Source organism: Sardina pilchardus, chromosome 5, assembly GCF_963854185.1.
Source record: "Sardina pilchardus chromosome 5, fSarPil1.1, whole genome shotgun sequence".
Lineage (NCBI taxonomy): Eukaryota > Metazoa > Chordata > Actinopteri > Clupeiformes > Clupeidae > Sardina > Sardina pilchardus.
This window is the reverse complement of record NC_084998.1, coordinates 5766816-5781191: the sequence shown is the minus strand read 5'-3', so window position 1 is coordinate 5781191 and position 14376 is coordinate 5766816. Positions and strand designations below refer to the sequence as shown.

Here is a 14376-nt window from a genome sequence, read left to right as displayed (position 1 = left end):
AAGATGGGCTTAGATTTGGAAAGACATTACATCTACATTTCAGGAAGGGTCATCAATGGTAACAGATAAGGTAATGATCATCTGTCGTTATTATTGTTCCTCAAACTAAGCTGCGTCTCTTCGGAGCTGTCATTTTCATAAGTGAGCCGCGGCCATTTCAGCTTCAAATGAGCTTCCAACGCTAGACAAACGCCTTTATTTGCAACGCGACCACCTTGTACCCAAACCATTTTCGGAGCGAAGGAACCATTTGTCCTCCACTTACAAGCTCCTTGGTTTGCAGGACTCATGTTTGGCGCTGTAGGGGATTTAAAAAAGTGACGTGAGTGAAAGGGCGGCGCCGGGGCTGTGTGTAGCCTATGAGCGGGGGACAGAGAGATGAGAGTTGGGAAATTGCGTGGCTGTTATTTCGAATAGCATAATTTATTTTAAACGAATCGGTTAACCGGTTTCAACCGGCTAATGAGCCTCGGTGGTCGGTCAAGAAAATGTGTAGTTTTCGCCATCCCTATTTCATATTCAGACACGTTAACCAGTAACAGCCTGGTTGCTTTGACATATCAACACCAAATTTGATCCTATTACACCATTTGAACAGGTGAGTCGTCCTATTTATTCTACCATCAATTTGAGGCTATAACACATTGCAACTTACTCAACAGTGAGTAAACAGCAGATGTTCCCGCAATACTCCTAACATTACTCGTATTTGTTCTAGAAACATGCCTAGTTCCTTAGGCTCCTTCCTTCTTTCACTGGTTACGTGTTTCATGCTGGCTACACGTGAACAACTCATACGTAATTCAACACAAGGTTTACAGACCTTAGAGGTGTACATTTCATTTCCATACATCAAAGCATTCGCCCATGGCAGCCAATCAAATTCGATGGCGAAGCCTCCAAACAGGAAGTGAGGTCAAATCTCGGAAACGCTTTGAGGTGTCAAGACCATATTTGGTGGGATGATTTTGGACACAATCCAAAGTAGCCTTAGTAAATTTGGTGTAATTTGGCCACTAGGGGGCGTCGCAATTAGCAAAAATGCATTTTGTCTCATATCTCTTTACATCTTTGGGATGACATCCACATTTTTACATTGGAGGTGCTCTGGGACATACCACTGATGAACCTAGGCAACCCGTCACGTCAGTGTAAGAATTCGGCAATCGAGGGTAACGCCGCCAAACTCGAAGCAGCTTTGCGTCTTGGCCAAACTTTAGCGTTTTGACCTGAGGGCGAGCGGTCGCGTCTCCTGCCGGAGCGCTTTCGCGGCGCGTCGGAGCAAGCACACTTCGCACTTTCCCACCGGGAAATGCATTCTAGTTATTATTCTTCTTCTAACGCACGCAATTCAGCTTCAACCATTTAACGTAGAAACTTCATTCAAACGTTGTTGCGTAGGTCTTGCTTATGCCATGCCTGCTTTGTATTTTTCAACTTTGTAACTTTTATACTTTTTAAACTATTAGTTAAAAACTATTACAATTCCCCCCATAGACTTAACATTGCTCATTATGACATCACTGCAGCAATTAGAATCTTAGGCCAGGTGGCCGGCCACCTGGGCACCAACTGTCAGTTTCTCTGGCTTTAAGCATACAGTCTCTCAGAAGACTACATATCCTGTTAACTGTTTCCTCTGTCCACAACTGTTTCAAAATAAAAGTCCTCACTGCAATAATACACTATTAAATCATTTAACCATTGAAACTACTCAACTATTGAACTGTTCAACCATTCCAACTGTCAGTTATCATCCACTATGCCTCCAGTCAACTACATGAAACCTCCATGTACCTAGCAACCAACATAGCAACCATTAAAATTAAGCGTTTATGACCGTTTCCATAGCAACCAACATGATTATACTGCAGTAACTTCTTGTTTCCTGATAGTGGCCACCATGGATACCCTAGAAACAAATGTTTCAAAATAAAAGTCCTCACTAGCAAGTTAGCTAGTTAGCATGGTTAGCATAGTTAGCATTGTTAGCATAGTTAGCATTTTTAGCATAACTGCAAAAAATCATCAACTAAGTTAGCTAATCAACCTGGTTAGCATTGTTAGCAAATTTAGCATTGTTAGCATAGTTAGCATTTTTAGCATTGCTGCTAGAAATCATTGGTTAAGTTAGCTAATCAACCTGGTTAGCATTGTTAGTAAAGTTAGCATTGCTAGCATAATTAGCATTTTTAGCGTAACTGCTAGAAATCATTAGCGAAGTTAGCTAATCAACATTTTAACATGAATAGAAATCATTAGTTAAGTTAGAACTGGAATGTTTCATCTTTCAACAGTCTACCTTCACACTATCAACTCTCTGTAAACTATGCAACCACCATGTTTACCCTAGCTACACCTTAGTAACCATATCTACATTATCTATCTTTTTCTGCATTTTCATGCACTGGTAATTCCTTGGAATTGCATTTCTAGTTTCAGTTGCAATCACTAACAGTACTGCCAACACAACAGCCTGCATCAGACACAAGCCCAGGCTTAAAGGGGGCATCTTCTCATGGGGAACTCTGTATTGGGCCCTTTCTGAATAATGAGAAGTTTTTTTTCACATAGCCTAGTACTGTGCACAGCCTACTACTATTAATATCCTATAGCCTGTGCTATCGCAGCCAGGACCATAGTAAACTGTCTAGTTGTTGCAGTTCGTTCAGTTCATAGCATAGCAAGAATCTTTGAAAGGTTGGTGCGTTCCTTCTGCGGTCACCTGGCAGTGTAGTTAGCTGATTACCAACATAGCAGTAATCACTAACCTCACAGCCAGGTGAACCAGACAGATTTTGCAACTCTTCTCATCTTCTCAATGCTGTCAAGTATTTCGATGAACGTAGGCCTAGGCCTGTAGCTAGCCTATGTTAAGGATACGAGGATACAAAGAGGTTTATTTGTCACATACATAGACCTAACGGAAAGCATAGTGGAATTTCGTTTGATGTTAAGCTTTTCCTGTTTTTCTTTTTCTGTTGTTGCCAATGTGGATTTATGTTGATTAATAATAATAAAAAATAAATAAATGGTAAATGGTCTATGACTTGTATCTTATTAATGGAAATTATTGGTTTATTTAAATAAACATAAGTTAATAAAACAACGGCCACTTCGTTGTGCGCAAAGAACACATGGCGCCACGAATCTTTGCGTCGGAGCGCGTTCTTGTTCAGAGCAACCCAGAGACGCACGGTGTCTCCCTGGTAACAGACAACACAGAGCAACTCAGTGTGAGAGTGAGACACGTTCTAGCCTCAGCCAGTTTCACAGTCGATTCCGCAATGGCAACTGATCTGGTGGACGATATAAACGTAGGCCTCCAAGAACTCGCCGAGTTGGAAGCGCAATATACTATTTTTGTTGGATCTTCGCCTGAAGATGTTTCATATGCGACGACTTTCTGGAATTCCCTAGCTCTGCAACCGCCGATAGAATCGCGATTGGTGTCAGCAGATATCAGTCAGCGACTGAAAGTAGCCAAAGATCCATGTGGGTATTCTGCTTTTGACTAAATAGCTTAATAATCCACATACTTCAGTTTTTTATTCGTTTGTTCATATACATAGGCCTAATGGTGTGAAATATAGTTGAAATGCATTATCTACTATTTTCAGCCATTAAAACTGCTCCAAGGCCTGGTGCATCTCGTAAGTAGCCTAGTCCTCACCTCCATCACAGCCATCACATCTGTTTATCTAGATAGTCAGGGAGCCAAAGTCTCAAAAGCTCAACAAAATGGGTTGAACCTGACATGGTCTGTCATACTTTTTATTTGTGTTTTTCCTGTTAACTTTGACCCTAAGAACCAATAATCAGAGGGTCTGCTCTGCCGGAAATATTGCGAAAAAAAATTGTGGCCATCTTAGTGTATGCACCCTGTATTTTTTATCATAAAATATGAAAAATGCTTTTTTTTCCCTCAGATTCTCAGTGGGCTGGGTAGGCTGTCAATAAATGCTTTCCAAATGCACATAACATATGTGCTGACAACATCCACTGAAAAAATAACCCTTAAAACACATTTCTACATGATTTTGGCTCAATTTAATGCAAAAAAAATAGGCGTTTTTTACCATTTTTCCAATACATTCATCTCTACTTCATTGGCAATCAACTATTTCCCAAAGTTATGACACCAGTCAATATGCCATTCTTTCCCCCAAACAGTATACTCATTCCAGAGACAAAAATTATAAAAATCCAACCAAAATCAATGGATCTGTGATGATTTTAGTACTAGTTGGCAATCAACAGGCTCAGAACTTCAATAGAATTTTAGGCTACTCTCAACATTCCGAAAGACATACTGGATATTTAATATGGTTGTTATGTCCACAATATTAAACATCATGGCCTAGGCATCTTTTTCTTTTCAACATACTGTAACCCTGTGCTCCCAATGGGAATGTGTCACACAAGAATCTCTAGGTATGGTGAAGGGTAGGGTGGTCCTTATATAGTCCAACTTTTTTTTGGCAAAATGTTAGTGGCTTTACCTCCTCAAAGTGTTTCTTTTAACTTATAAATTAGAAATGTGCAAAAATGTTGACAAAAGTACATATATAGAGACGTAGCCCAATCATGTGGAAGATTGCCTATGTTAACTATGCGGTGTTATTGTGATATGCAAGTAATATTAAAAGAAGCTGGAAATGAACTACATTTTATTGAAATCAGAGCAGCACTAACATGACAACAATCACAAAAAAAGTCTGAAGTTTTCAACAGTCCCCTATTTTTGATTGTAGCAGAAGAAGACTGAGGTAATAGTCTCTTGGAGATTTAGATGATGGTGAAGAAATAATCCAAGTACCATTCTAATAGATGGCGGTTTTGATCCAACTAATTCTGGTATGGTGGAACCAATCAAATAAGCTTCACTTGTTCTTTTTGCCATGACTTTTGCTCTTGGTACACAACATAGCTGCATGCAAAGCTGAGCAGGGAAGGGTGAAGGGTCCTTTTCCTCATGCAGTTGAAGTATATATACTCTTTGATTTGATGGGCGTTAGAAATTCAGTCTCTGCATTTATCCCAATCCATGAATTAGTGAAACATACACAACACACAGTGATGTGACGCACACACTAACCCGGAGCAGCAGAGCGGCCTGCTCTGGGAGCAGTGAAGGGTTAGGTGCCTTGCTCAAGGGCACTTCAGCCGTGGATGTGGGCGTACTCAACCACTCCCCCCGCCCACATTTTTCCTACTTGTCGAGGATCGGACCGGCAACCCTGCAGTTAACCAGTCCAGCCCTAACCTAGCTCAATTTCATTTCTCTTCATACTCCGTCTGGAATAGCTTGATTCAGCTTTGTTTACGCTGGCAAGTGCATCTCCGCTCAATCAGCGAACAGAGGGCGTTCCCAAGAGCGATTACGTATACGTTTCAAGCTTATCGTTATCGTTGTGTCCCCTGGAGTTATCATATGTCACTACCAAACGTTAGTGATTGAACTCCAATGAATTCAAACTTAAGACAAGCATCCACAAACCAGGAACTAAACGTTTGCCAATAGATCTAGGCCAGACTCTCTACGAAGAAGAGAGTCTGGTCTCCAGGCTAGTAGACCATTGCTGTGCCCACACATATTTGGGCACATATTTGTGGCACGTATTTGGGGTTCTGTGAATACAATTGTTTGAATGTTCTAATGAAGACCAAAAAATGCTCTAAACCCGAACAATAACCAAGGTGATCATCAATAGAAATATATATTGATTCTAGCCTGACCAGCCAGACCCACATCAAGATGTAGGGTCTGGGAACTCCCTTATAGGCAGGGCTAAATCGGAGGGGTGGGATAAACTTTCAAATTCCCTCTCCATGCAATAGAATAGGGTAGCTAGACGAATCATCTTCTTGTTTTCAAGTAGGATGCCTAACGGTCACAACTTCTGGTCGCATGTCAGTCATCATTGTGTTAAGCCCGCCCACCGACTCTATACATCATTTGATTGGTCCGGTGATTTCTGCCAAAGCCCTGCTCCCAAGCTCTACGGAGAGTTACTAGACTGCCCTGGCAGCTAGATTTCTAGGCTATATTGATTCCACTATAGGACATCTGCAAACTGGGTCATGGATGGATTCATTTGGATTTAGTTATAATACATATTTAGGAATAAATGGTGCATTAGATGCTTTTATGAAGATTTTTTTGGAATTTCACTAGCCAGTTGCAATATCAATTCAAATGATCTGTTTTTATGAAGATCATCCAAGTCTCAAAAGTTTCAGCTAATGATCTACCAGTAATTATGTTACTACCATAAAAATTGCCATGCTATATTTCCTTATATAAAGGAACAATTTGAAGGGTTAAGAGCAGGACAATTGGAGACTTAAAAAATAAGGACCACCCTAGAGAAGGATATGTGACGATATGGGGCTTTTTTAATTCCCCAGGCCAAGGGAACTATATCAGGATGCATAGTATCCTGGATCCATGACATACCTGGCCTTTACAAATAAAAATCTGCCTGGGAATTTAACATAGGGTGTTAATTAGGGATGTAATTTTCCAGTCGCTCCGGAGTATAAAGTCGCATCAGTCAAAAAATGCCTCATGTAGAGGGAAAACATTTTATTGCACCAGACTATAAGTCACATTTACCCTGTTACCCTGTTGGAAGTTTCTCTGCAGAGCTTCCCCTACAGTTTTAGCGTGTATATTTTACAACACTCATTTTAACGGTTAGGACCATGCTGAAGAGAAAGTCGTCATTCTCAAAATAACCTATGGCTGTGAGTTTTGTTTTAAAATGTTTTCATGCATGTCTGAAAAACGGGTGAGGAACATTTATTTATTTACGATACATTATTCATTCACAAACAAAATTGGTGTCCTTAAAGGTTGGATTTTTCCTCATTTTCCTCATTTTCTAAACCTTTTCTTTATTCTGATTATTGCGTAAGAAACTACAGGGTCTCATCTTTTCAAAGAGGTCATGCATTTGATGGTATAGGCCAAACTGGGTGGGAGCAGTTGCCTCTAGAGTAGGAACAGTGTGATTTCGGGGGAAAAGTCTAGAAATGGCCCTATCCAGAAGAATTTAAGGCATTAAAATCCATTTCCAAAAGATGACTTATTCCTCTTTTTAGTCAGCTTAAGCATGGGTTCATAAACTTACAGTATGAGCACAACTGTATGGGAGCATGGCATGTCCAATGCTTCTGATGCCACAGTCTACGCAGATGATCATGAGTTAACACATAAAGTCCGGAAGTTCAATCGTGTACAGCCTGAATGGCATCACGGTGGTGATGGTGAATCTGTACCGGTCCCTTACAATGTACAGCTGCCTAAGGGGAGAGGGACACTCTGCTGTGAAGTATGATTCTAGCATTGTGTGTACCGCCATTTCCCAATTATTAGCCGTGGCTTACACACTGATTTAGCTTTTTTTCAGCTCTGAGGTTAATTAAGTATTAAGAAAAAGCAGCAAAACCATATCAATACCCTGGTAACTGCACCCATGTATTAACTCAAGCACAGGACCAATTTTCATCTTTTATTTCGGAAAGCCTTGTGTAATTTCTTGATGGTGGGGAGAAGGTAGTTAAAATACCAAGAGACACCAGTTCCTCCCCTTGTTTTTATCTTGCCCATTTGACTTTAGTTTGGACACAGGAGAGGTTCTCCAGGTCAGGAGATTTGGTCAAGACACATACTGGGTTCTTCTGCACAGAGTACATATATACTCAGACCAAATGCAGGGGGGGGGGAACCTTAGGTTTTTGTTCATCCCTGCCTGTAGATGGAGTCTCTGTGGTTCTGGGAACAACCTTGCTGGTGGTTCTATTTGGGCCAAGCCTTCGGGAGCTCTAGAGGTTTATGGACTTACTAAAGACCTCTCTTCATGTCTTCTCCATGTGCACAGCCACTAGTGATGCTCACTGCATTTTCAAATACTGTATGTGGATGGGGGTCACTGGCACCCCAGAGTCTTTTCTGGGAGAAGCTTCTTTTTGTGTCGCAACAGCAACTCGAAATTGAACAGAGATAAGACCCCTCCTTAAGGAAAGTCATTTTGCTGTATTATATTCTTTTGTGGCATTTCCATTTGGAGCACAGGGTTATGTTGAAATGAAAAAGATGCCTAGGCCATGAGGTTTAATATTGTGGACATAACAACCATGTTAAATATCCAGTATGTCTTTCGGAATGTTGAGAGTAGCCTAAAATTCTATTGAAGTTCTGAGCCTGTTGATTGCCAACTAGTACTAAAATCATTACAGATCCATTGATTTTGGTTGGATTTTTATCATTTTTGTCTCTGGAATGAGTATACTGTTTGGGGAAAAGAATGGCATATTGACTGGTGTCATAACTTTGGGAAATAGTTGATTGCCAATGAAGCAGAGATGAATGTATTGGAAAAATGGTAAAAAACGCCTATTTTTTTTGCATTAAATTGAGCCAAAATCATGTAGAAATGTGTTTTAAGGGTTATTTTTTCAGTGGATGTTGTCAGCACATATGTTATGTGCATTTGGAAAGCATTTATTGACAGCCTACCCAGCCCACTGAGAATCTGAGGGGAAAAAAACATTTTTCATATTTTTTGATAAAAAATACAGGGTGCATACACTAAAATGGCCACAATTTTTTTTCGCGATATTTCCGGCAGAGCAGACCCTCTGATTATTGGTTCTTAGGGTTTAAGTTAACAGGAAAAACACAAATAAAAAGTATGACAGACCATGTCAGGTTCAACCCATTTTTGAGACTTTGGCTCCCTGACTAAGACCTATTTGAGGATGATTTGTAGTCCTACAAGGCTAAGAGGCTCATAGGGTACCCTATATTACAGGGAATGATGCTATCTTCGAAAAAGTCTCAGAACAGAGGACCGAAGAGGACAGACAAAAGTACAAAGACATGGTGAGAACCTACTGTATGCACAGTATTGATGGGCATCAAAGACTTAAAAGGGTGTCCAATGTGTGATATCGAAGTCGGAAGGGCTATCATAATGTAGGTCTAATTTATTAGGTTATCTAGGCCTCCTGTGGATGCAAGCTTTTTGCTGGAGTCAGCCGTTTTCAGCCTCACTCAATAAATTAGATACAAGCATCCGAACTTTCATTCCAGTGGGTTTAATCGCAAGTGTTAAAGCTTAGTCTCTCTTTAATTCTGACACACACTTAAGACTAGGCTTATTTGAGAATGCTACTCTGTGTGTGCTTAGCTCCGTGCAGTTCCTCGTTAAACGTTCTTGGCGGTTAGATAGGGACCGGCCTGCAGTGGCGTTATAGATGTTTGATGAAATATGATTAAAGATCACAGGGTGGTCAGGGTGTGGATCTGGCAGGCGGGAGAGGGGCCGGCCCGAGAATGCTGGCCCACACGCTGCATTAAGAAAATGAATCTCCTGCACATTTAAAAATCACAGCATTAAAACTGACAGAGGAGGGTAGTCCTGCTGCTGCATGGCTTTGCATCTTAAACAGTTATTACTAACACCATCCAGTGCTGTAGCTTTCATAGAAAAGACAAATAAATCATGGGATTGTTGGGAGAAATATAGTTCTCTCGTGCACAGATTGCACACATTTAATTGATTGCCCTTTAATTTCCTCATTGTTAACATCACTCAAAGTATTGACATAAAGGGGATTTGCCCTTTGACCTCATTTATTTTTAGGGTGTAAAATATTTGAAAACAATGACCACCTGCCAACAAATCACTGACAAATATGACTCCAACAATCTGCAGTGCTGCAAGGGTGTGAGACTGGGTGTCCCCTGGTGCTCTTCAGTTTAGGGATCCAAATTATTCAAAGATGTTTTAAAGAAACTATGAAGCACCCATGTTGCAACTGCTTTGCATAGCTGTATCAATAATTATTTCTATATAAACACATATAAAGCTATATACATAAGAGAATTGCCTCAAATATAGTCACAATACCCCCTCTAGCAACAAAACCCAGGATCTAATGAAGGCATTGTGAACTATTCTTTGATTAGATGGAATTTGATGCTCTTCAATTTAGGGATCCAAATTGTTGAAAGGTGTTTTAAAGGAAAGCTGAAGCAGGGTAATATGATGTAAAAACCCTAATAACCCTAACGAACCCGCCTCAGATTTTCTTTGAAACATGTTTCAACTACTTTGCATAACTGTATCAATAATTCTTTCTATATATCAACACATAATAAAAGCTATACATACTGTGAGAGAATAACCTCAAATATCCTCACAATACCACCTCTATCAACAAAACTAACAAAGGCATTGTGAACTATTCTTTGATTAGATGGAATGTGGTGATGTATTCAGAGTGCACCATTTTGCGCAGTATGGAAAAGTCCAGTCTCCAAAAAAAAAAAAAAAAAAACCCAGATGAAATATGATTATCATAGTGTTTACACCACCTGATCTTGGCCGAGGTGTATTTTACACTACAATACAATAATCCTGAGTGATTGCCCCCATCTCAGGTCATCTGATTCTTTGAAGGCCCCGCAAATGAAATCAAAGGAGCATCTAACATTGATTCAGGGGGGGTTTATCCGTGTGCAGTCCACATAAATCCTTCCACTGCCGACAGAGAAGCAGCCAATCCAGTAATGCTATACAGGGGGCTGGCATCTCTTACACTCTGCTTAGCCCCATTTAGCCGACTCTCTTCCCCGTGATGAATGTGTCTGCAGTGTCTCTCTATGGCCACATCCACCAAACCGCACACAGGCTAATCGGATTAGAAAGAAGGGCTGGGTACCCTCGGATCAATTCATCTAAGAGGGGTTATGAGAATTAAGGGACCATTGATTTATCCCACCAGAGGTTACTGTCAGACCAAGAAAACAGCTCATCATCGTGTTTTAAATTCGCTGGGGCCTGCACGACAGAATGCTGACCACAGCTGCTGGCCTGTATTTGTGCTGGGTTTCCTTTATGAGTAACTCCCCAGTTTTATTCCATCTATTTAAGGGTGCCTGATATACAGTAGGGACGTAGCACTGGTCTCTTGATCCCTCTCAGATGTTAGGTCATTGAACCCCTGATGGCTCTCTGCATGCAGCCTCTTAGTGGTCTCAGATATGGTGTCTTTCTTTGAATTAGTGATCAACATGCTAAATAATATCTTACCGCTCACTTTAACTAGAACGGAGCTTATTAATAATTTCAAAAGCCCTTGGGAGATAGCTACCCAGCAGCCCTCATTTCTCTCTGGCGTGAAGAGCTGCCGCATCAGAGCTTGGGGTTAGCTAGATTCATGCCACTCCCATTTTTCTTTTTGCTGAGAGTAATCAACCTGGAAGCCTCGCAATAGATTGCTCTCTAGAGAAAAGACCCATTTGATGAGGCTCCTCTTAAGTAATTGACCCGCTCCAGAAGCTCTCTGAATCAGGGTGTTTAAGGGAAATTGTGCATTTCAGAATAGTTACGTTTTCACTAAAGCTACTCTACAATTCATCAGCCTTTCATTGATCTTATATTCTAGTGGAAATACTGGTCATTATTGCATGTACTGTGGACTAGATGGTTATTATAGCATATAGAGGACTTAAAGGTGTTATTTGGTGACACATTACACTTATGGCTGCCAAAATTGTTGTTTTGATAGTTCACATGAAACTGTTAATATTTATTAATGATCCACAAATTTGAAATGACAACATAACAGTAATGGTTTAACCTACAGTTAAATGACATCTGCTTGGCATGTGTAATGGATTTCGTCAAGTGGCATTAACCACAGGAAGCCGTGTCCCCCATTTCCTGAAGTGTTAAATCAAAGTTATGAGGCTTGTTTAGTAATTGCTGCTGTTGGCTTGGAAAGAACAGCTGTGCTCTATGCTGGGGCGGTAACGGTATACACAGAGGAGTCTGTTCCAGGCCATGCCGACAGAAGGGAACAGACAGAGATTGTTTATTATCTTTGCCTCATATATATTGCACAAATATTAAAAATTCTGATTTATTTTTAAAGGCTAAAAGGAGGGATCAGATCATGGTGCTTCTGAAAAAGCAGAGAGAGGAAAGAGTAAAGGTAAGATGTCACTGCTTAGATGTGGTTGTGGGGCAAGAGCTTGAAATCCAAATGGATGTCAAGATGTCCGGCCGTAATGAGCATGGGATTTGATGCAAAAAAATGGGAGAAGTTTAGATGCACAAAACCTGATGCCTCAGTGTCACGATGAGGTTGCATTATCTGTTGCGCAGGCTAATACAGCCATTTGAAACTTGGACAGGAAGAATGGTGTGTCCTGGACAGCCAAGTGCTTTATTTCTCCTCTATCCATTAAAGTGCTCTTGCTCTCTCTCTTTGCTCCTCAGCAGTTTTTTCCCCAGAGTCTCAGCACTTCTGGGAGTGGTAGCCACAGTGGGTGGGTGGGTGTGTGGGGGACTTGGGGCTCTCCCTTTAGTGACCATTCATACATCTCTGGGGAGAAAGGTGGTGATGAGGGTCAAGGAAGGGCTTGTCATCCGGTCAGCCATAAAACTAATGCTCAAGGATGAAGTGGGTGTTCTGACCAAATGCAAAATGAAATCAAATTCTTACTGAAACATTATTAGCAAGGGCAACAAAAAAGAGAGTAAGCGAAAAAGGCCCATTGTTGTGCCATTGTATGTTCCTTAAATTAATATATTGTGTATTTCGTGGACAGGCTGTGCGAGTTAATACTTTAATAAAGTGAAGTCATATTTTCAGTTATAATATAGTTTTACATTTCTCAACAGAGAGAGATGATTTCCCGCCCTTTCAAGCCCAAGCAGTGTCGTCATCAAAGTAACAGGTAATCCACTTTTAAAGGTTATACTCCAGTCCACGCATAGTGGTCTTAATTATTGTAAGAGGGAACATTAATTTAGGCACCGTTTTTGATACATGGCACAAGTAGTATGATCCTGGAATGTTTACAAATGGAGGAAGTGATGGCTCATGCCAGGGCAAGGTATTGATCTTGGAGGCAGCAAGTGTAGCGGACCCTGATCCTATCCCATAATTTACAGCCAGAGAGACGGGGAAGGGGTATACTATTTTGCTGATGCGGCTTGCATAAATCACTGCAAATTAAGGATAGAAACTCTTAATAATGTTCTCCAGTCCTGGGCAGTACAGTGTTGTGACCCATTCCGTTTACTTGTACACTGGTTCATGCATACGGTCTCTTGAAAGACTGTACACAAGTGAGCATGTTGTTAAGTTGTTGTTATGTACATAATGCATGAACACATGCACTTTTCTTATAAAAGAAGACACTTCAATGGCACTTCAGTTTCTAAAGAGCATAAAACTACATGTTGGCGACTTTCACTTCAATTGCTATAAGCTACCACAAGTAAATCATAAACTACCAGTCACGGCTGCATGGATGTTCTAAAACATCTGATTCTCTCTGAATTAAATTGGCCCACAGTTGGTTTTGACTAGCCATATGACTATGGATATGAACTAGCCATATGACTATGGGTATATGTACTATATGATTCTGTGTTTTTGGCCAGAAGAGCCCAGAAACGTAAAAGGACTTTTCATAGAAGGAAATACGGCCATTCTTTTCACACACACCAAGTGCTTTTAGTGCTTCCAACTGGACGGTTGGTGGTGTTTGTCCGATTTTGTATGCCTTTTAGATAACTCACAGTATTAGACCTAAACACTGTACTTCTGCTCTCAATACTAGTCACTGGAGCTAAACAAAAAAAAATAAGATAAGTAAATACAAGCTGTTAAGCAGGCCCAAAGTAAGAGGAGTGATATTTTTGCCAGGGCTCTAAATATGTGTAGGGATGGGTCTATGAATACAGGACAAGCTAATGCATCTGTCCCAACTGTGCTCTCCCAACACACTCTGTCCAGAGCTAATTACTCTTCTATTCTTCTCACCTTTGTCTCCGCAGGCATGCTCCAGATGTCTCTCCACAGGATCTAGACGAGGACATACAACATGTTAGGAGCCTACAGTAGACTAGGAGTTCAGATTTATGAATAGCCATCAATGGACACTTAACCCAGAGATCACTGTGGGAGTGGAAGAAGTCTAAAAAAGGAAGGAAGTGTACTGAATTGCATTTTCAAATGAGTATTTATATTGTAGATTGAAACAGTGTCATTTGCTTTATTGGTGCATCAATGTGGACATACAAATCTGTCTTCATGTTCATTTAGAGCCTAAACTATATTGTGTGAAAATATTTTAAGTGTGTTCACATAATTTAAGCCCATTTGAGTTCAAATTCTTGTCTACTCCTCAAAATGAAATAAATCAACTTCCTGCACAAGATTGGCTCCTGTTTCTATGAGTGTGCCTCTTGCAATAGAGCAGTACTGTACATGACAAACAGGCTATTGTCTGGCTTACACTGGCCTCCTGTCGGTCATCTGAGCTATTGATAATGGCTTGGTGGTTTT

At 40.6% G+C, this 14376-nt stretch overlaps 1 protein-coding gene across 2 annotated transcripts; it reads left to right on the top strand.

The window, feature by feature from the left end:
- The first annotated feature begins 3246 nt into the window (after positions 1-3246).
- Positions 3247-14236, top strand: hoatz (HOATZ cilia and flagella associated protein). 2 transcript variants are annotated; one of them, XM_062535540.1, is made up of 6 exons: positions 3247-3495; positions 3621-3653; positions 8820-8890; positions 11950-12009; positions 12702-12757; positions 13866-14236. In XM_062535540.1, exons 1-6 carry the CDS (start codon positions 3288-3290, stop codon positions 13930-13932), a joined length of 495 nt encoding a protein of 164 aa, XP_062391524.1. In that variant the 5' UTR covers positions 3247-3287; the 3' UTR covers positions 13933-14236. The 2 variants fall into 2 exon arrangements, with proteins under 2 accessions (XP_062391524.1, XP_062391525.1); XM_062535541.1 differs by lacking the exon at positions 12702-12757.
- Positions 14237-14376: the final 140 nt, after the last annotated feature.

Coding starts and splice junctions, on each gene's coding strand:
- hoatz (XM_062535540.1), top strand. CDS start 3,288: ATGGCAACTGATCTGGTGGACGATATAAACGTAGGCCTCCAAGAACTC. Junction 3,496..3,620: donor GAAAGTAGCCAAAGATCCAT/GTGGGTATTCTG, acceptor TACTATTTTCAG/CCATTAAAACTGCTCCAAGG. Junction 8,891..11,949: donor GACAAAAGTACAAAGACATG/GTGAGAACCTAC, acceptor TTATTTTTAAAG/GCTAAAAGGAGGGATCAGAT.